Source organism: Uloborus diversus, chromosome 1, assembly GCF_026930045.1.
Source record: "Uloborus diversus isolate 005 chromosome 1, Udiv.v.3.1, whole genome shotgun sequence".
Taxonomy (NCBI): domain Eukaryota; kingdom Metazoa; phylum Arthropoda; class Arachnida; order Araneae; family Uloboridae; genus Uloborus; species Uloborus diversus.
Window position 1 is genome coordinate 15,938,243 of NC_072731.1, and position 22,247 is coordinate 15,960,489.

At 31.9% G+C, this 22,247-nt stretch overlaps 1 protein-coding gene across 1 annotated transcript; it reads left to right on the top strand.

Moving 5' to 3' along the window:
• The first annotated feature begins 6,180 nt into the window (after positions 1-6,180).
• Positions 6,181-21,442, top strand: LOC129228221 (methylthioribose-1-phosphate isomerase-like). Its single transcript, XM_054862888.1, has 6 exons — positions 6,181-6,225; positions 6,456-6,663; positions 11,536-11,771; positions 13,283-13,452; positions 14,791-15,192; positions 21,160-21,442. Exons 2-6 carry the CDS (start codon positions 6,532-6,534, stop codon positions 21,300-21,302), a joined length of 1,083 nt encoding a protein of 360 aa, XP_054718863.1. The 5' UTR covers positions 6,181-6,225; positions 6,456-6,531; the 3' UTR covers positions 21,303-21,442.
• Positions 21,443-22,247: the final 805 nt, after the last annotated feature.

Below are 22,247 nucleotides of genomic sequence, written 5' to 3' on the forward strand. Positions count from 1 at the left end.
TTTAGTAACTGCTTCCTTAAATCAGAGTTATTTATTTTCTTATATTATTATTATAATGCATCAACTTTAAAAGTAATTTTTCTTTCATTATTTATATTCATTTATTACATGTTCGTGATTTTGCCTCACCCACTCAAAATGTAATTCAATTGCATCCGAGTTCATTTCAACTACTCATAAAAATAAATACATAAATAAATAAATATTCAATTTATCAGAGCTTATCTTAATTTGTTGAAGTCTTTAGAAAATCAATACTTTTGTCAGGAAATAGAACATTGAAATAAAGGGGAATTCAAATTTTCAAATGCTCTAAAACGGTGGTGCCCAACATACGGCTTTCAAAACTGATTCATGTGGCCAGCTGAAATGTCAGGTATAGATAAATGAATTTACTAAAAAATGTGGCTTTATTTTAAAGAATTTAAATTCAAGCATCAGTATATTGCATTCTCTATATTTTTACTTCACTTAAATTTATATATTAAAAACAAACAAAAACAGTTTATAATTAATTTCTTTAGTATGCACTCACATTTTTTCAATCACAATCACAAGTAAGCGCTTTGATGAGGTAGTGGCATTCACGTAAAAGTTTAAGACAGGAGTTCAATTTTTTCCCCACAATCTTGACTAAAACCATTAAAAAAATTAATTCATAGTTTTCTGAAAAGTACTCAGGACTGCTGAAATAACACTTTCTGGAATAAAATTTGTTCAATATAACTGTACCATGTGATTTCATTATAGGATTTGTAGGACCATAGAAGCTATTTGTTGGTCAAAAAATAAAATAAAAAATATTAATATTATTCAAATAATTGGACCCCGTAAAACATCCCCCACTGTCCAACGTGCTCCACCTCCCCCTACAATTTTGTTGTGGATATTCCTAAGTGAGGTGCAGAAATAACAAGCAAGTTTTCTCACGGTTCCTAAAAAATTTAGAATCACGAACGTTCATTACTTATTTTAGTCATCATAAACTGATGATTTCTCTTCTTAAGAGCAAAGATGATGCACAGTAACAAATATGTACATAATTAAATGAAAAACAATCTATGCTAGTCAAAAGAGATTGATAAATTAGGTAAAATATTCCCCTGTAATATGTGTTTTACTTTTTCAAGTGTTTTTAAAACACACCCTATTATTTGAAATTAAATTTTATAACACACTTAATGCAAAGTAGTTGAAATACAGCTCTATTTCGATTAAAGTGTGTTTATTTATTTTCCATTTATAATTTTATGAACTAGTTTAAAAAAACATTCCTGCCAATTGTGTTCAGCTGTATTGATGATTTAGCACATTTGAAGAGTTTTGCTTCTGCTTTTAAATTTATTTGCCCTTAATGTTTTTTAAGTTTTTTCCAGATATTCTGCAACTTGAAGAAAGCTCAACTACTAGCTGAATTTATAGCCCTGCTGCAGATGTTCTAGAAAACTCATGATAGTATTGTACTGTTCGCTTAAAGAATTGTATAATAGAATGATCTCCAATATTTAGTTTACAAGGATGTCCAGAAATCATTTTCCAAGTTTTCTTAGCTTGACAGCTTTATCAAAACTAATGAAGTTGTTTAAAAAAATAATAAACTTCCATACATAATATGCCATTCATGTTTCTTATGCTTCTTATTATGCTGATGACTTCAGGAAATTTGTTGCCGAAATGGCTTTTGGACTTTCAACAATGACATACAAACCAACAAAAATTCTGTGTTTAAATGCTAAATAGTGTAATTAAATGACATTTTGATCTTCTTCATACAAACAGTGCTGTATTTCTGATTTGTCACGCTTAGTATCATATTTATTATCATTCATTTGTGTAATAATATTGAAATGTAAAGAGGTAAAACAAACAATAATTTTGCAACAGAAATTGAGAAATAGCTGGAATTCTGTTTTGATTCTCTAAATTTAGAGTTTTGAATTTGTTTTGTAAAACAAATGCTTGTAAGGTTTATGCTTGTTTGTCATGTAAAAATATTGTTTTCAATTTAGATTTTTAATAAATTTTTCGGTATTCAATGCAAGGCTAAATAATTTAGGTATACATAAAATTATGAAAGATATATTTAGGTTTGTTTATTTCAGCATTAAATGAACAGTTCATTGATGCTTATTCTCTTTGTGTAGTTATCCAGAAATCCCCCCCCCCTTTCAAGAAGAGATTTTTCTCCCCACTTAAACTACAGGACAGGATTTGAATAACTGCAAATAACTCCAATTTTGGAAGGGATAGGTAGCAACTGTTATCTTAGTCCACTTCCGACTGTCAATGCACCTTCTCTGTTTGTGACTAAATTCTGGAAGCATTTTTCAGGATGTTGGAATATAGGTCATGTTCATCCATCCATGATACAGGGTAATGAATGGAATTGCAATCTATATGAAAATATCTGAACAAAAAATTCAATTTATTTCAATCAAGGTTTTTTTTTTTTTTTTTTTTTTCACAAGCATTCACTTTACAAATAGTATAAAAGAAAATAAATTACAAACATCAGTATATTTTGCCCTGTCTAATCGAAACTCCCTAATTGAGTAGATGGGAGCAAAGCCTATAACAAAATTTATTTTCTTTATGCTTATTAGTGACTGAAATTTTTGATTAAACTTGTGTTTTGTCCATAGTTATTATTTTTAGGAAATGATACTTTGGAGTAAAGAATTTTTAAAAATTTGATAATAATAACTACATTTTGAACATGTGAATATTTTAAAGTTGCGTTGCATTTCAGAAAACACAAAGATTAATCTTTACTTATTTTGTTACTTAAGCAGTTATTGACAATAATAGTTTGCCCCAAAATCTATAAAAACAACAAATTCTGTTTTGGTACCCTGAATTTGATTTTAATTGCCTCATTGAGAAAAATGTCTTTCTTTTCTCTCTTTTTTTTTTTTTTTTTTTTGTGTAAAAATGTTAGAAATTCTATGTTTGAAATAAAGTTTACAGATGTAACAACACCGACAAATAAATTGAACATTAGAGACTTTTGTTGTAATCTTTATGTGGTAATGACCTGAACTGTTAGTATGGAATGAATGAGTTTTCTTCATGCTAAGTTGTATTTAAAATCTCTGTCAAAATTAAACGTAAACATTGCTTTTCCACAAACATTGAAAATAAGTACAAGTCCTCTACTGGTGCTGGGAATGATTTTTTTCTTTGTTTCATTAAGAAACTGTCTACTTTCTTTTCTTTATAATATTGTTTTGATTTGAAAATATTGTTCAAAATGTAAGTAATAGATGCATGATGTGATGCAGAGAAATAAATAAATAACAATAGATACATTTGTTTCTTATTCATATGAGTTGAAAATAAGTCATGTTTCAAATTACACCCCCTCAACTCCTCAATTTATTTCTGAATATTTCTATCTACATCAAATTAAAGTAATAATTTTCAACTTTATTCAAATTAATATTTTAACCAAGAGTGCCTACTGAACCACTAAAATATTTAGAGGTTCTTGGTATTCTTTCTTCCTTTTTTTTTGGGGGGGGGGGGGGACGTTACCTCGTTTTGACCATCTACCTATTTCTAGTATTGAACTTTCAAATTTTCCTTTTGCATATTTATCTTTCAAATTTTTAATTTAATCTTTAACTTAATCACATTGAAATGAGAAAATTGTACAGGGTAAACGTAAACATGCAATTTTAATTAGCATTTTTTTAAAATAGAAAACCATTTTAATTAGTGATATTGCTTTTTAGATGGTTACAGGAAATATTTTTAGATTTAAAACTCTTTACAACGTTTGTCTTTCCGTTCATTTATTTATTTTCTTACCTTTTTTTTATCTCTTTCTTTATTTTGAATCAATTAAATTCTAACACATGGAGGTGAGAATTCACATGCTGCGAACCAAAAAAAAAGAGAAAAATTTATTACAAAAAAAAAAAAAAAAACTGTCGGCAGATTTAAATGGATATATTTTTGCTGAAATTAAAAAATAATAAATTATTCCTTAGTTTTAACTGCAAAAGGCATGTGACAGCAAAGTTGCACTTTTTGAAGATTAGCCCATTAGTGACTGAAGTTTTTAATTAAACTAATGTTTTCTTTTTCGGATAAAAATGCTTAAAATTTTGTGTTTTAAATAAAGTTTATAGATACAATAACACCAAAAAGTAAATTGAACAACAGAGATATATGTTGTTTACAACAACAAGATTACAACAATAAGATCATGCTATTCATCTGAAAACTTAGCATGAAATAAATGAGTTTTCCTCATGCTAAATTGTTTTCAATTTTTAGTTTTTGCTTTGTCATAAAAATTCAAATTAAGTACAAGTCCTTTTTGGTGCTCTGAATTGTTTTAATTTCGTTTCTTTAAAAAAAATGTCTACCATCTAACTACCTTTCATTCTAGCATTGTTTTGGTATAAAAATGTTGAAAATTTTAAATAATAGATAGTGTACTTTCAAGAAATAAATATAAAATGATAGAGACATCTGTTTCTTATGCATATAAGAATGTTGAAAAAATATAATGTGTCAAAATACACTCCCCCCCCCCCCCCTCCTTAACTTCCCAATTTATTTCTGAATATTTCTATCTGCATCTAGTTTCAAATAAAAATGACCTCTGATTAATATAATTTCAGTTTTCAACTTTATACAAATTAATCTATTAACTAGGTGTACCCGCTAAACCATTAAAATATTCAGAGGTTCTTAATCTCTTTTTTTTTTGGAGTGGGTTGGGGCGAGATAGGATACCCGCAGTGCGGGGTGCCCCACGTCTTAAGGGGTTCAACAGCCTCTGAAATTAAAAAAAAATTTGAAAAAAACCTAGCACTAAGACTTATTTAACGTTACAAATATACACTGATGGCCTCTGGGGAGGAGCTATACAGATTTTGTTGCAGGAGGCCTAAAATGTATAGATCCTGGCCTGGATAGGATACCTTGTTTTAAGCTTCTACATATTTCTAGTATTACTCTTTCAAACTTTCCTTTGCATATACATGGGTGCCACACCCCTAACAGCACCCCCCCCCCCCGTATGTGGGCATCCCAGGCATATATTTCCTTTGGGAATTTTTAAGCTAATGCTAAACTTTGTTCCATTTAAATCAGAAAATTGTATATTTTTCCTTTTATAGAAAAAAAATAAATAAGTCATGCTTTTGATATCAATCTAAGAAATATTTCTATGTTCAAAAATCTTTATAAAGCTTAATTTAATGTAGCAAAAACAAGCAATTTTTTATGTTCGTTATTTGTTGCTTATTTATTTATTTTAAAATTCTTAATCAGTCTTTATTCTTTCATTCATTTTGAATCAATTAAAATTATTATATAATTTTCGTTGTCTCGGAATCTTTTGATTACTTTAAAATTGATCGTATTAAAGATAATAAGATTTAAGAAAAAAAAATCTGCTCTTAATTCTGCTAACACAGGGCCATTTTGTCTTTTTTTAATGTTTGAATCAAAATCGAGCGTTTCACTTATTGAACAGCATGCATTTTCGAATCCGCGTGCTTACATCCTTCAGAACCCGTTTCAGCCACTCTTTCCGCTCCCGTTTGCGACTATTTTTTTTAATTAAACTCGAAAGCGAACAAGGAGCCAATCTTGCAGCTCGGCGGCAACTCTATTTCCCCCCTGTAACCGGTAGCGCTTTCCGAGCGTAGCTGTTGTCGCAACTCTGAAAACTACGTTTTCATATAGGGACTCTAGTCCAAGCTGGAAAAGGAACCGGACATCAAAGACGGTCAAGTGAGAACAATAAGCAATCCTGATTGCTCAAAAAAAAGTGGTTCACAGATTTGAGGGAGCAAAAAGTAACAAAGGCACACAGATTTGAATGCACAAAAAAAAAAGGGCGCACGAAAAATAAAGGCATACAGGTTCAAGGGCGTAAAAAGACGAAGGTCCACAGGCTAAAGAGCGCAAAAAATGGGAGAAAAACGAAGTGCGCGCGTTTGAGGACACAAAAAAAAAAGAAAGAAAAGAAAACGAAGGCCTTCGTGGGCGCATAACCCGCGAGCCAGTCCGTCACTGTGTAATATGAATAAATTAAGAGTTATTGCTAGTGCAGTAAGGGACTTAAGTCAAAATGCATTTGCATATTGAGCAAGAAGCTCCTCCAGTGCAGATGCCACTCTAGTTATTTCTTCACTGTGACTGTATTAGATATTGTCGTCTGCTACTTGCGCCTTGCTCGGATCATCTTAATTTGTTGCTGGTTGCGTAAGTTTCAACCTTCATTTACGTTTAAAAGTACGAAATTTTATATTTACAGAATCTTTAAACTTTCTTTTAATGAGCATGTACCAAATTGCACTTGTGTAAAAGAAATCCCTTCAATTTACTTTAAACAGCTTTTGTAAATAATGCAATTGTGATAAGAATCTCATTTCTCCTCAAATATTTGTAACTTCTTTTGATGTTCTTGATATCTATTTTTCTCTTTTTTGCAGAACATCTTCATTGTGACGTCAGCTTTTATTTTCCAGAAGATAATTGGCTAGATATAATTTTCTAACCGCAATCGAAATGGTACTTGAAGCTATTCAGTATGAAAACGGACATTTAATGATTTTGGACCAACTTCTTTTACCAAATGAAACTATTTATCAATCGATCAATTCAATTCAAGAAGGTTGGGAAGCAATAAAATTAATGAAGGTAATATCAAAAGCTGTATGTTCCTTTTCAACTTCAAATATTTATCGATTTATTTCGAACTCATAGTAACATGTTTGTTCATTAACGTTTTTTCCTTTTTCATAAATTAATTCTGTTAAGATAAGTTTAAAATAAAAATAATCTGTACAACCTCTGGTTCAAAGTCAAACTTTTAAAGTGGAAGAAAGATTCCCATCATAATTTTCAACTAGTGTGAATTTTATATTATTTTTTAACAGGAAGTATTCTTATTATTTTAAACTATGATTAATTGCTAGCACAAGAACTTAAAGTGTCACTGAACAAAAGGGATAACAGAAAGCAATTTCCATGCATGCCAGTAGTTTAGGGGACAGGGCCTGTCATTTGAATTTTTCCAGGGTTCAAAGGGTATGATTGCAATGCAAATCACATTAAAAAACAAGTAAAACCACACTGACTTTATGGAAATACATTCCTTTCTCAAGTTCAAGGGAGAAGGCAATTGCCCCCTACTGACCCATAAAACAATGCCATGTTGGGGAGGGGGACAAATCTCCCTTGCTTTGAGAAATCAATATATTTCAATATATTTGGGTATGTTTCTGTTTGTCCTAATTTAATATTCATTGAGTGACCTTTGATTTGAGATCATCGCGTGAATGCCCTTTGAGCCTCCCCTCCCCCCCCGAAAAAGGAAAATTTTAATGACAGGTCTAGTTACATGGTGCCTTATCTGGATGCATTTTTAACTTGTAGTCAATAAGTGGTTGATACATGAGACATATTCAGAATTTCTCTTTGTGGCATAGTCACTTCCTCCTGTAAATTATTTGCCCCCTCCCCCAATTGTTTGATATGGTCTTTGAGTATGGAGGTTTAAACATTAATATTGAGCAGATAATGCAGTTTTGGCTAAAATTGAATGGCAGTTTGGCGAGAGAACATGTATTACATTCCGATAGAGTGCGATCTTTTTATCATCTTGGTGAGAGAGACTTAGCAGTTTATAGTGAACATTTTAACAAGATTAGACAATTTCTCTTGCAACAACCAATTTTCTTAGCCACTGATTTTCCTTCCGATCTACTCAGTGTTAAAAAAAAAAAACCTTCCAGGAGAAACTATCAAAATCTCCCACAACAATGGGCAAATTGCAAAACTCAGCACTTACAAACAGAGGAATTTTTTTGTTGGAGGGACATTCCACGGTATTTTTGACATTATGTAGAGTCCGTAACGTGACCTTTTTTGCCATAACTTTTTAATTTACCGTTTGATTTTCAAATTATTTTAATTTGAGCTGGTGTGTTGGTAGGAAAAGATCAAAATAAAATAATATGCTAATCAAACAGTAAATTAAAAAGTTATGGCGAAAAAGGTCACGTTACGGACTCTACATAAATGTCAAAAATACCTTGGAATGCTCCTGGAGAAAATCAAAATAGAGATAATAAAGGAAAAGCATTAGATAATTTTTACACACATCAATCTTTTCCCGCTTAGAACTTTAAAAGAAACCAGAACATGGGATTGAAATCTTTTCTAATTTTTTCATTGAAACCAGATATGAAAACTTGAAGGAAGATGGGTAAGGAAGGCAATTTCAAGATTTGCCCCAGATCGAAAAAATTGAAGATCTGGCTCTCGCTAAGGTGCAGGCTTGTCATTTCGAATTCTTTCAGAGGGCAAAGGGAAAATATACTCAACAGGGTTCCCAATAGAGCGCGAGACCGCGAGAATCTCGCACTTTCAAACGAAATCTCGCATAAAAAATATTTTGATGCGAGACATTCTCGCGCCTATAAATATTTAATCAAAGTGTGAGATTCTCGCGAATAATCAGGCCACATAACCACAAAAAGAAAAAAGAAAAAAAAATCCTTTAAATCGGCGATTTCGGAAAGTTCTGACAAATTTTTCAGCCTCTCGCTACAACGTATCTCTTTTCTTCATAACCAGTTTTACCACCAAAACACTTGAAACGAAGGAGAGATTTCTGACCCTATGACCTCTAACCTGACTTGCCAGTACGCCCATCGATCACTAAGCAATTGTCCAACGCTAGTGGCTAGGGAGATCATTTTAGCAAACGTGCTTTGTGCATGTTTCGCCTGGAAAATATTCTCACTCATCCTTAGCAATGGAAAAGTATCTACTTGCGAGTTCTAATGTTTCAAATAAAAAGAAAATGGAAAATAGTGAGAAAGAAAATGATCAATTAAATATGCCACCGGAAAAAAAGTAAAAGCTTGACAAATATCAACCAAAATGGCAAAGTATATATGATTGGCTGGAAACGGAAGAAAAAAATGGAGTTATCCTTATGTTTTGTAAACTTTGCCGAGCCCACAAGAAGCGTAATCCATTTGCAAAAGGTAAATTCAAAGTATTTTATTTATTAATTTTTTCATCTAATAATTACAGTAAAAGCTCAATTATTTGTCCTGTATTTAAATCCAAAAGAAATCCAAATTTTACCAAAATCCAAAGTAATGATTTAATATTTTATCAGTAAATATTTTATAAGTCGCTCAAAAAAATTATTTTTAAAATAAAAGTTGCAACTATGAACGAAAAAAAAAATTTAACAGTATACCAATGGCCTAAATTTTTTTTCTTATTCTTGGATAAGGAAATGCAAATAACGAGTTATAATATATATTTAAAAAAAAAAAAAAATATTTTTATATGAGTACAAAATTTGTACATTATCAAATTTTAATTCAATCATTGAATTTTATTATTATTTGGAAAAATAAAAAAACATTTTGTATTTAAAGCTTAAAACAACTGTTTCAAAGAGAGTCGCCGAATCATCTTGCAGGGATATTTTGCGAATGCTTGAAACATTGCTAAGCTTGATTCTTAGCTCGTTTCCAACACGACGTGAAATTAAAGAGGAGAAATTTGTTCCCATAAGATTTTTAAAAAATGATAGAAGTAGGAATTCAGTTAACTTGAACGAGCTTTTACTGTACATGTATTGTTTGTGAGTTTGTGACATTATTTCTGTTAATTAGTGTATCATGTAAGGGCGGATCCAGTGATTGCTTTTAGTGATATTGTTGTTGGAAGAGAGTGGCGGTGGGGAGGAGAGGGGGCATAAAAGGAACATTCGAAAGAAGATGGGGTGTAAGGGGGGAATTTTTAGAAATTCAAATTTCCAAAATAATATTTTTGGCTGTATTTGGTTGATTTTATGAAAGGGGGGGGGGGAGCATGCCTCCGTCACCCTTACTCTGGATCCGCACTTGGTGTCAAGGTAGAAAATAGTGTTAATGTTAAACAATCATCCAAAAACAAAAATTCCTAAAAATATTTTTTATAACTGCATTATCCTTAAAATAACAACGTCCATAAACAAATTTAAAAACTAAATAAATAAAAAAACCGCCAAGAAATATAAAATTCAATAATACGTAGAGTTGTGTTGTATACTTAAATTTCATTTTAAATTTTAATAGTCTTAACTATGTAGCATCTGAAAAATAAAATTAAGAAAATGAAATTATTTACTTTTTGATATTAAGCTGTCCGCCGAAAGTTAAAATGTCATTAAAATGATAAATATTACAAAAAATAAATAAATAAATAAATAAATTCTCAGACAACCTGTGTACTAAATTTTATAGCTGTAAATTTGGTAGTTTACTCGTAGTTTGAATTTCTTCGATACACTAACAGAAACTTTTTGTAATAAATAGATATAAATCCGAATATTCGTTTATTTTTATTCAAATTACTTTTGTTTCAGAGGGTTGTACTTCGTATAAAACAACTTCTCTGGATCGCCATAAAATGTGTAAAGAACATTTGCAAACCATTGAGGCAGAATCCTGCAAAAAAGATATGCAAGTAGCTACGGTAAATTTAGACAACAGAAATAAATCATTTTTAATTTCTTGTTTAAAAAGCGCGCTGTTCGTAGCAGTCAATGAATTGCCAAATTCGCTATTTGGTAATCTTCAACAGTTCATAAAACTCCAAGGATGTGATGTTAAAAATTCCAAAATAAGATATAAACACAGTGATTCTGTGAATGAACTTCATTCATGCATTGCTGAGGTGATTGAGGATAATCTTTTGGAAGAAGTGAAACAAGTGGGTGTTTGCTCATTAATTTGTGATGAAACGTGCGATTTGGCTAATGAAAAACATCTCGGCATTAACATTAGATATGTAACGAATGGAAAAGTAAAATGCGAATTTTTGGAAAATATTTCTATCCGGGATGGTAAAGCTGATACATTAATGTTTTCTATTCAAGAAATGTTGGATAAAAAAGGAATCAACATTTCAAAAATGGTTGCGTTGAGCTGCGATGGTGCGCGAGTTATGTTGGGAAAAAATGCAGGCTTGATTGCTCGTTTGAAAGAGGTAAATCCCTGTATAATTGCAATACATTGTACAGCTCACAGACTGGCTCTGCAGGTGTAGACTTGGAGAACTTTCCATATGATGTAGCTGCCACTAAATTTAATGAACGCAAAAATAGGCGGTGCTAAATCCTTACTATGTAAATGTGGAACTTTGTAATTTTTATGGAATAAAAAATTCTTTAAATAAATTTTCTCACTCAGTTTTTTCAAATCTCACTCAACTTTTAGCAAGTGGCGAGATTCGCCCACCCATTTTCCCGTCCCTATTGAGAACCCTGATACCCAATGTAAATAATACCAAAAAACAGCAAAACCACACCTACTTTCATATAAATATATTAACTTTCTAGGAGGTCAATCCCCCCCCCCCCATGCGCTTTGCTTCCGGTTTAAAGATTTTATTTTAAAACTTTCAAAACTGTAAAATATGAAATAACTTAAAATGCTTAGACAGGAAATTTATAAGAAAAGGAATTGAAAAATATAGAGAAATTTTGCAATTTCTTTATAGGTTCGAGGAGCTCCAGCTATTTCCATAGTTGCCGCGCTGAGTTTAGCTGTTGAACTCAATAAAAAGACTTTCCTCTCTAAAGATGAATTACATAATTATGTGAAAGAAAGTTTACAATACCTGGCAACATCACGCCCAACTGCAGTCAATCTTTGTCAAGTTGTGAAGTTGATTACTGAATTATCAGCCGAATATTTCAGAAATGGTTCTTATACAAGTGAAGAAATGAAGAATAAGTAATTATTTTCATTAAAAAGAAATCTGTTATTTTACAGCTCATTCTAATGTGTAGAAGTGAATTATATTATTTTTGTTTCTAAAGGAGAAATATTTTTATATGATAGGTACTGTCTGACCACGGATTGTATGGAAAGGCAAACATCTGGTTTACATGCGGAAATGGACGCATCTATTAGTTTTCAGGGATGTCAGCTTTTGCAGATGTATGTTAGCCACTACATTAAGCAGAGTTTCATTAAAATGAGTGGAACACAAGCATCAAATTCGTCTTAACTGGACGTTTGCCAATTCCATACAATCCATGGTTGAACTGTATGACCTATGACATTCTCAAAATCAAATTAGAAATCGAGACACATTTTTAGCGTTGATTCAAAAATATTAAAAGATTTTCTCACATTTATTTTAATGAGCATCTGGTGAAGTGATGGCATCCTAGTTAAGGTATCACCTTCAGATAGTTTCAACTGTTGTGTGTACAGATACTTTATATTTTAATTTCAGTATGCATACACGCAGTTCATACATCATTAGGGTCGTGGTGGTCCAAGGGCGCCCATATAGGGGTGCAAGGGGGGCACAAGCCCCCCCTTAGAAAATAGAACTTCCTTGTTTTTAGTACTTTTTTCTTTGCAAAAATGTAAAAACATTTCTTCTCCAGCCATTAATGAATAAGTTATTAAAAATGTCAAATTTTAATGACTCTAATCTGTCCTGAAATTGGTTTTTATGGGAAAATATCATGCTAAACCATGGTTAAAATATCTGAGCCCCCCCCCCCCTTACAATTTTGCATATGGGCACCCATGTGGTGGCCTGATCAGTAAGGCATCCGGCTTGTGACCAGAGGGTCCCGGGATCGATCCTGGCCAGTCGAAGATGTATTATCTTCGTTAATGGCGACTGGGGGACATTAAAAATGCTCATGGTCACAAGTGAAATAATATGTCTGGGGGTACTTGACCAGGGATTGCTCTGTTTCTGGGTCTGGATCATAAAATCAGAGCTGTCTTCAGGGTCCCATCCAACTGGCTAAAACACAAATAGTGGTAGGTACAGGGGACTCTGGAGTGAATAGTTTCATATCATTAGCTCCACCTGTTGAAGAATCATTAAACTGAAAGAATGTTTATACCATGTGAAGCATTCTGTAGAGGGGTGCCCCAATGGAAGTTCACGGGAGGTCCCTGTGATCTTCCAAACATTTCATAATTGAGAATTCCAATTGAGAATTTCAGCCCTTCCAAAAATTCAAGTTCAGGGGCGCTCCTGATTGTACATAGTTTTAATCCATCAAATAAAGTGTTCAAAATTGATAACTTAATACCGATTTTGAAAAGTACTTTTTAATAATCAATTAAAATTCTTTTTTACTAAAAAAAATAAAAGATTTATGCAGCACCTGCATTTAAACCTGGTAAAATATTTTACATATTTCTTACCATATTTCTAGTTTATTCAATTGTTGTATACAAACACAAAGATGACTTCTCTAATTTTTTTATAGATTGATGCAAGAAATGGAAAAGCTTTTAGATAGTGATATCAGAATTAACAAATTAATCGGTAAAAATGGAGGAAAACATATTTTGGAACACTGCAAGACTGACTCCATCTCAATTTTGACGCATTGCAATACTGGGAGTTTAGCGACAGCTGGATATGGCACTGCACTAGGTAACTAAACCATATCTATGTATAGTGAACCCCCAAAGGGCAACCACTTCAATTAAAGCCACATTTTTCAAATATTACAACCAGTTAATCTGGACTAATTGGTATTAAACAGAAACACTGATTAATTAGGCATATCAGAAATCGTTTTAATAGCTTCACTAATGGATCAAACAATTCACTTGACTGTTCAATCACACATCTTGAGGATCACACCTGAAGGCTTTTCGATTATCCCAGGTGAATTTTCGGCCAGTCAAAAGTCAGCAGTTCAACTTGAAGTTCTAAAACATGCCAAATAACCAACTATTAACCAAAAGTTCTTTTGATCAAAGAAACTGAATCAGAACAAATAGACATCAATCACTGACATAATGGATCCTGTGATTGAACGCCTGGGTTAACTGGTCATCTTATTTGAATGCAGCCTATGACTACCTATGCTTATCATTTAGTGCTTAATTTTCCTTCATTTAGCAATCACTCCTCATATATCTCTCAAAATGACCAAATTATTTTTTAATGTATTTTTGTTATAAATTGTAACTACTAATATTGATGATAAAGGGTTTTGCATCATTTTAAGGGTTTTAACTGAATTTAATGATAAAGACTACAATTAATTCATTTCAGATCAATTATTTTTTATGTTACTGTTACCAAACTTTGTTTCTCTATTCAAAATGAATATTGTGTGTCCTGCACATATATACACAAGTACACTTAAGATAAAAATGGCTTGAACAGACTATCTTCTTGCAGACATCTTTAAGACAACATTTTTTTTTTCTCAATTTGCAACTGTTTGGACATATTTACAAATTGTTAAAAAGTCACATGAATGCCTTAAATATGGGGCTAAAGAATTTTTAAGCCTGCACTTTTGCAACTCATTCATTTCAAATCTCCCCATTTTTGTCTAAAATCAGAAGCTTCTTCAATATTTAACACCTATAATGACCACTTTGAAAACAAGTTGTTTTAAAAATAGTGCATAAATTGAAAATCACCACTTTGGAAAGAATGAAAATAAAATGTAAGGAATTAGTTTAAGATGTAAAATGAACCATGCTCTTACAGAGAATGGTCCGTTTTGTGACAATTTTTTTAACTGAATGCATATTCTTAACCATAGTTCTTATATTTAAATATCAGTTATATAGCTGTTGATTGTATTTTATTAAAAGTTGAGCTTGCCTGAAGTTTTCTTCATGATTCTCTTTTCCAATATCAATAACACGCAAAACTCCATGTCAGTAAGGATTCTTTAAGTTAGAAAATCTTTCTAGGCCACTTAAAAATGCCAAAATTTTCTAACCATAAATTTTTCTTTTGACCTAGGAGTGATTCGATGGCTTTTTGAAGATGAAAAGCTCAGTCAAGCGTACTGCACAGAAACACGTCCCTATAACCAAGGAGCCAGATTAACTGCTTATGAATTAGTGCATGATAAAATCCCAGCAACTTTAATTTGTGATAGTATGGTAGCTTCATTGATGAAATCTAGGAAGATATCCGCAGTAGTGGTCGGTGCAGACAGAGTTGCTGCCAATGGTGATACTGCTAATAAAATTGGTACATATCAGATAGCAGTCAATGCCAAATATCACGGAATTCCATTTTATGTGGCATCGCCTAAAAGTTCCTTTGATTTTTCCTTGAGCTCGGGAGATTTGATACCAATTGAAGAAAGACCATCTAATGAAATGATGTCCATCAATTCAATTCCCATTGCAGCAAAAGGTAATGTTAGGTTACTTGTTTAAGATTACTTTTTTGACAAATTTTGGCATAGATTATGGAGAATTTTGAATAAACAAAATGTGCTGATATAACTGTGCCATGGAAAGATGGTAGATGAACTAGAACCAAAACTGGACCTCTTTATTTTGTAATAGGTATGAGCAGTGTGAATGAGCAAGCAATAAAACCTAAGGCAATTGCGCATCTTTGCTTGTCCAGGCCGAGGACTGCTGATGGCCTTTGAAAAATGTGAGAAAGGTGACAAATTTGAAAACAAAGGTGACTAAAAGGTGACAAAAAAGTAACTAAAAGGTGACCAAAAGCAATTTGTTAAGAACTCAAAAAACAAAAGATTATCCCTTTTTACTGACTTTTACCAAAATAGCCTTATACTTTTTGTAAAGATTTCTTTATAATTTTGGAAATGAATATTATAGGGCTAGAAGTAGCGAAATAAAAATTTTAAGACATTTTCAAAAAACTTTCAGTGTAAACTCGATGTAACCTTTCTTTTAACTGTAAGTATGCTGTTTAAAAATCTTTCTGCCTTATTTTCACCAAAAAGGTGATTTGAAATGGAAAATCGTCTTTCAATGTCAGCATTACCATGTGATAATGCAAGTGAATCTTTTATCACCTTAGAAACATTAGGAAACTTAAGATCGTTGGAAGTTGAGTCTTTTTTGAAATGTTCTGCTACCAGTAGTTATTAGTTATCAATGGTTTTGTTTTCGGATGCTTCATCATCTTTTTCCAGCTGCAAAGGTTTCCATTCATCTTGCAACCTATCGAGTGGAACATTAAAGGGCATAATTTTGGCAACCTAACCTTTATCAAATCCTTACAGCTTCTAGATTTACTTCTCTCTTTTGGATCCAAAAATTTAAAACTTTTCAGTAACCTGTATGATATGCAACTTTTTTCTATTACATATTTGCATGCAGTCACACAATGCTTTTAAGCAGCTTTTAAAAACGTAACCTTTTTATTTTCTTTCAGTTTTGACAGTTCATCTGTCACCTCCCCACTAACAACGAGATCTTCAAGAGGTACTCTGTTACCAACTGCAAACAGTTCATCCGTGTCTACGTTTGAAAAATCAACTTTCTTTATAACAGAGGCTTTTATAACTCGAGCCATAAAAGTCTGAACAATGGTCTCTATTTCTTGGTACAATTTATGTATCACAGGCACTTGGCATTGAAAGCGTTTCGTGAAGTGCATAAACAAATCAGCAGATGAAATGATAAAATGCAGCTCAGCTTTTATAGAAGGTCTTTTTAAAACATTTGCAACAGCTTTATATGATCTGCATTGCATAGCTGAATTATTTTTTAAAGGCACATGTTTAAAAAAATAATACTGAAGAGCATCCCACTGTTCCAGTAGTCTGTTTGCTGCAGGTCCAAGGGTAAGCCAATAGGTACTTGTGTGTTTCAGGAACTTGTGATGAGGTGGATTTAGTTGAGCTTGCACTTCTTCGAAGTCCTCCCAACGGGAAGGCCAACCATCAAAATAGCTATTAGTACTAAGAAGAAGTTCAGATGCTTCTTCACCTAAATATTGCAATGCTTTGACATTTGCATTATGCATTGTATGAACACTGCAAGTACCAATATTTATTAGATTTTTTTCTCGTGTCTCAAGGATAATAGTGCCAAACAACCTAAAAACTTTTTTATTAACGAAAACGCACCAAACTGTCTCCGAGACGCACCAAAAAAGGAAATGTTAAGAAATTTTTACACAGACCAAGTTCACTTCGCATTTGCGCAGCAAAAATAGAACCCGAACCATTTCTGTGCAAACACAAAGTGAAACTATAAACACAAACCAAAACTTTTCTTTATTCCGCGCTCAAAGAAGACATCGAGGCATGTCTCCTTAACCCATCACCCCTTTTTCAAATTGAACCTCTCGTGGGTGCTTAGTCGCGGCTTTAGAGGTCAGTAAAAGTAAAACAAGCAAGTAACGCGCTCGGCTCTAGAGATGAGCGAGAGATTTAGAGACTCCAGATGATGTCACTTGATAGACACAGAAGACAACTTGCATTCGATGACCGCTCACTCAACAAAGTGTGCAGAAACAAATTGCGCAGCTGAACTTTAGTCGAACAATGCTCTATGGCCAGAAACACAATAGGAAACAAAATGGCGTTTAGACGAGACTTGCGGAAAACGCGTCTGAAAGGCCGAAGGCAGGGTTGGCCGGATTGGACCCAATTGGGTCGGACCCAATGGGTTTTTTTGAAAAAACCCATTTAAAAAAACCCATTATTTAGCCCACTTTTGGGTTTTTTAAATTTTTTGAGAAGTTTTTAAAAAAATTAATTTAAATACTTTCACAATTTAAACTTCTTTTTCATTTCTTCTTCACCACAGACATTGGACATAAAAAATGAATTTTTTGAAATAGTATTTCTCAACTCTTAACAGCATTAAAAAAATGTTTCAAAGATTTTAAATAAATATATTTAACTTTTTTCTTTAACTGATAAATAAATGGACTCAATATTTTGACTAAGTCCTGTCACGTCTGATTTTCCCAATATTTGAAGATTGTACAGAGGAAACTACTCTAGCTAAAAGGCTTTCATATGAATTATTTCCTGCAAACAAACACGTCGCAAATCTCGAATAAACACAAGGTATATTTTTTAGAAATTAACAGGTTTTTCAAACGGTCGGGCAGAAAACAGAACAGGATGTACAGTATTTTCATTATCTTACGAAAAAGTTTAATATTTCTTAGTTTGTACATAGAAATAGAAAAACTGGCAACATAAAATTGAAAGAAATATCTTGATTAAACTCGAATTTAGTAAAAAGGGAGTAAAAACTACTTGAGGTTCTACAGTAGTTTTGCATAACAAAATGAAATACAGGAAAGTAAAATGCAAAAAAAAAAAAGTAGTAGCAATTAAAAACGAACAATAGATTTTCTCACTCGAGAAGTAACTTTGCCTTAACTGTTGGTAATCATGAAAACTAAAAAATCTGAAACTTCACCATTCTTGGGTTTTGTCGTCTTTTATACTTTTCTTCAGAAAACGCTGAATTTTAACTAGTTTTCCAGCTTTTTTACCCCAAGACAATTTTTGCGCTTTGTCCATATACTTACGCTACAATATGCTACAAGTACCCCACATTTTCCCTAAAAAAAGACAAAAAAACCCACATTTCTTTTAAAAAATCCAGCTTTAGTTGGGTTTTATTTAAAAAAACCCAAAAAACCCTGGGTCCATGGGCTTTTTAAAAAACCCCGGGTTTTTGCCAACTCTGGCCGAAGGGGGGATAGAAAGACTGGTTCTGCTCCCTGATTTCCCGGTAGCATAGCTATTTTTCTTAAACAACAACAAGGTAGGAGGGGGGCATGTTTAATGCTTACTTTTTTAATTAATTTCACTGTTAAAGCTATCATTCAGATACTTTTCAAGGATTTAATTATTTTTAAAAAAAATTCCTAAGACACATTTCAAGAAAGGTGACAAAAGTTGCAAAAGGTGACTAAAAGTAACCAAATTTTTAAAAGGTGAGAAAGATGACTGACTCCTCGGTTTGCTTGTCCTACCTATTACAAAATAATGTGGTCTGTTTCTGCATCTAGTTCTTCTGCCATTTCTCTGTGGTTAAACAATAAATGCAGCTTTAGAAGATCTTTGCTATGAACTTAAGTCGAATGGATGATTTTCCTAATACTAGTTTTGAGAGTAAATTCAGTCAATGAAATTGCAAAGGAAAACTGTAGTGATTAAAAAGAATACTAATAATAAAGTTCTTGTATAAAAATTAAATTTCTGATCCTTGTATGATCTATAACCCTATAGTCAGGAGAACTGTTTAACTGAACATAACATTTACGTGATACAGTCAGAAAATAAAGCTTTTATCACTAAGCCTAATTTGGATGATTGAAAAATTAGACAACCTATCTATTTAAGGAAGTCGATTTCTCCGATATGTTTCAATCAGTTTCACTGCAACATCCATTTAGAACATCTTGCCCAAAAGCCAATCCTTTGAAAAGGTTTCATTGTTTATGTACTGCTTCAGAATCAAACATATTCAATGATGTGTTAATAAAGAAGATTTTATTTTTCTAATATGAAATGAAAGCCTAATTTAGGGTGGTGGAATTCAGATAATCTATGCCTGTGCTTATTGCATTTGCCTCAAAAAGTGAACTACCTAAATATGGAAATAATACCAAAAACAACTTTACCCTGAGGAAACAGCTATCCAACAAAGACATTGCTATGGTGATGGATCCAAACAATTCAAATTTAATTGTTAATTTTTAAATTTAGAAATAACCAATTGTCAATTTCTAATATCTTCCATGTATGACAGTATTATCTGTACATTTTTGAGTTTGTTTTTTCTCGATGTTAAAAACGGGAAAGCAATAGGTATTTAGTATTATGGGCTGGGTGTGTTAGTCCACCTAAATAAGTTAGCTTTGAAAATGGCCCATCTTGATGAAATAAGGATATGTATGGACATGCATTTTTGAATAATTCAAAGTGGTAATAAAATCTCCAACTACCAATTTTTCAGATAATATATTTTTCATAGGAGTATGAATTTAAAAAAAACCACATAGTATCAGGTCTAAGTAAATAAATAAACATACAGTGTCAAGGCTGCCCATATAGGGGGTAAGGGGGGCTCAAGCCCCCCCCCCTTGGAAATGAGAACTTCCTTGCATTTAGTGCTTTTTTTCTTTGCGAAAATGTATAAAAATTTCTTTTCCAGTCATTACTGAATAAGTTATTAAAAATGTCAGTTTTTAATATCTCTAATATGTACTGAAATCGCCTTCCAGGAATATGCCAGGAGCATATATAGGAATTTATTGCAGAAGGGGTCCTAGCCAAATTGAATGAGTGATTACATTCCAGATTTAGCTTGAAAATATTAAAACGCTTCTTCACAATAAGCTTTCAATTTACTTTGAGAATGGTCCACGCCTCTTTGGTACCCCCCTTAAATACACCTTTGCAACCAGCAGTTAATAGAAATAAATTTCTTCTAAACATACAGTGCTAAGTAATCTTGTATAAAACAACAATTTTTATTTTTACATTTATTCTCTCTCAAATGATTACATTATCTAGCCACCCATAGTCTCAAATATTACTCATAATCCAATTGATGTAATAGATTAATTAAGAAACTGTCCCTAAATTATTTGAGTTTAACACATTGTACTTCACAAAATTTAAAAAAAAATCCTCTTTTGAATTTTTTGTATCACTTGTGGTTTCTATGACTTTTCCTGTACCTTTCTTAGAATATTGCTTATTTTAAAAGTACCTCCATTAATTTATACAAGCCTTAAAAAAAGTGATATCATGTGTTGCAGGCAGCATTAATTTACTGCGATAGCAAATTTCAGTTAATGAGGAAAATTATTTTTTAAATGTTGTGTGTTACTCTTGTTGACTATATGACTTTTCTAGTTTCATTTTAAGGCAAATCTTCAAAAAAGTAATATTAACATACGCTAAAGGTTGCATTATATTTTTCTTTGTCTTAATTAGATTTTTGAAAAACTCTAATTTCATTCTTAGCTAGTTTGTTTTAATTTAAGTATTATTCGATAGTTGAAAATTTCAGTGTAGAAGTTTCAAAATATATTAATTTATCTTTCGTATGAAATTGTTTTTTAATATATCATTCTGGATGATAAAGATGGATCGAGTACATTGTTATTTTAGTTAGAAGTGCTTTCTGAGGATTTGGGTATAATTTTAAAATTTCTATGAATCTAGAAGAAACAGGTAGTTCAAAATTAATATTGCCTGGTTAAAAGCATTTATTTTACATACTTTCTTTTTTTGCATAGATTATATTTTAATTTTTTATTAGTAATTAAGTTGGATCCTAAAAGGCAGAAACTTAAAAAAAAAATGCCTTTCTGTTATTTACTTCAGAAAAATTCATCTTCAAATTCTTTTTTTTTTAGGAATTAATTGCTGGAATCCAGCTTTTGATGTTACTCCTGCTGAATTAATCACAGGTGGCATAATCACAGAAATAGGTGTATTTTCACCAAGTGAACTAAACAACCACATTGAAGAGCTCATGTCTATTGAGCTTTTGAAATGACTTTCTAAATAAAATAGAGGAAGAAAAGCAAGAACAAAATACAGTGTGTGATGAAGGTATATATATAGAGAGAGAGAGCTTGATATATTTTCCTAAACATATTTTTCATTACAATAAATTTAAAAATTTTACAAAATAAAGAAAGGAATTTATAAATGATGTGAGGTGTATTTCTTTTGTTGCAGGGCGGGGGGGGGGGGGGAGACATTGAATTACTGTATTTTATGGGGGGAAAAAACCATGCACTTTGTGGAAGTGCTGCATTCATACTGAATTCAATTGATTGGGTTCATAGAAGATGAGTTCATAGAAGATGAGCATATGTTAAAAAATAAATATTTTATTTTTAAATTGTAACATATGCCATTCTTCTAGGACCGGAAGGACTAAATATTAATGAAGATCAGGGGTAACATATGCCCTTCTTCTAGGGTTCCATTCAATTGATAAAATTGTTAATAATGAGTACTAAGAATACTTTACAAATAGTTAAACTCTATTAATATGAATGTCAAAAATCCACTTTGAAGTGAAATCTCCATCAATTTATTGAAGTACTTACTATATTCAATAACATAACTTGTTACAGGATTCAAATATTGTTTGTCAGGATGAGAATGGATATTTTTGGATCCTTTTTCCTCCATATTTTTGAAAGTTGATTTATGAATTTACTGATATCTTTGCAGTATGTTTAACGGTTAAATCAATGCTCTCAACAATCCTTTCTTATGACTTGCAGGAACAAATCTGAAATCAATTTGAAAATACTGTATTGTTCTAATATAAATCTCAAGTTTTGAAACAAATGTTTCTGCTTGAATTGGCTTGTCATATCACAAACACGTCATACCAAATTGATGTTTATGGAGTTTTTAAGTGTAGTTTTCATAATTTTCATCACATACAATAGAAGAAATAAAATCACAAAACAGTTTTTAATAA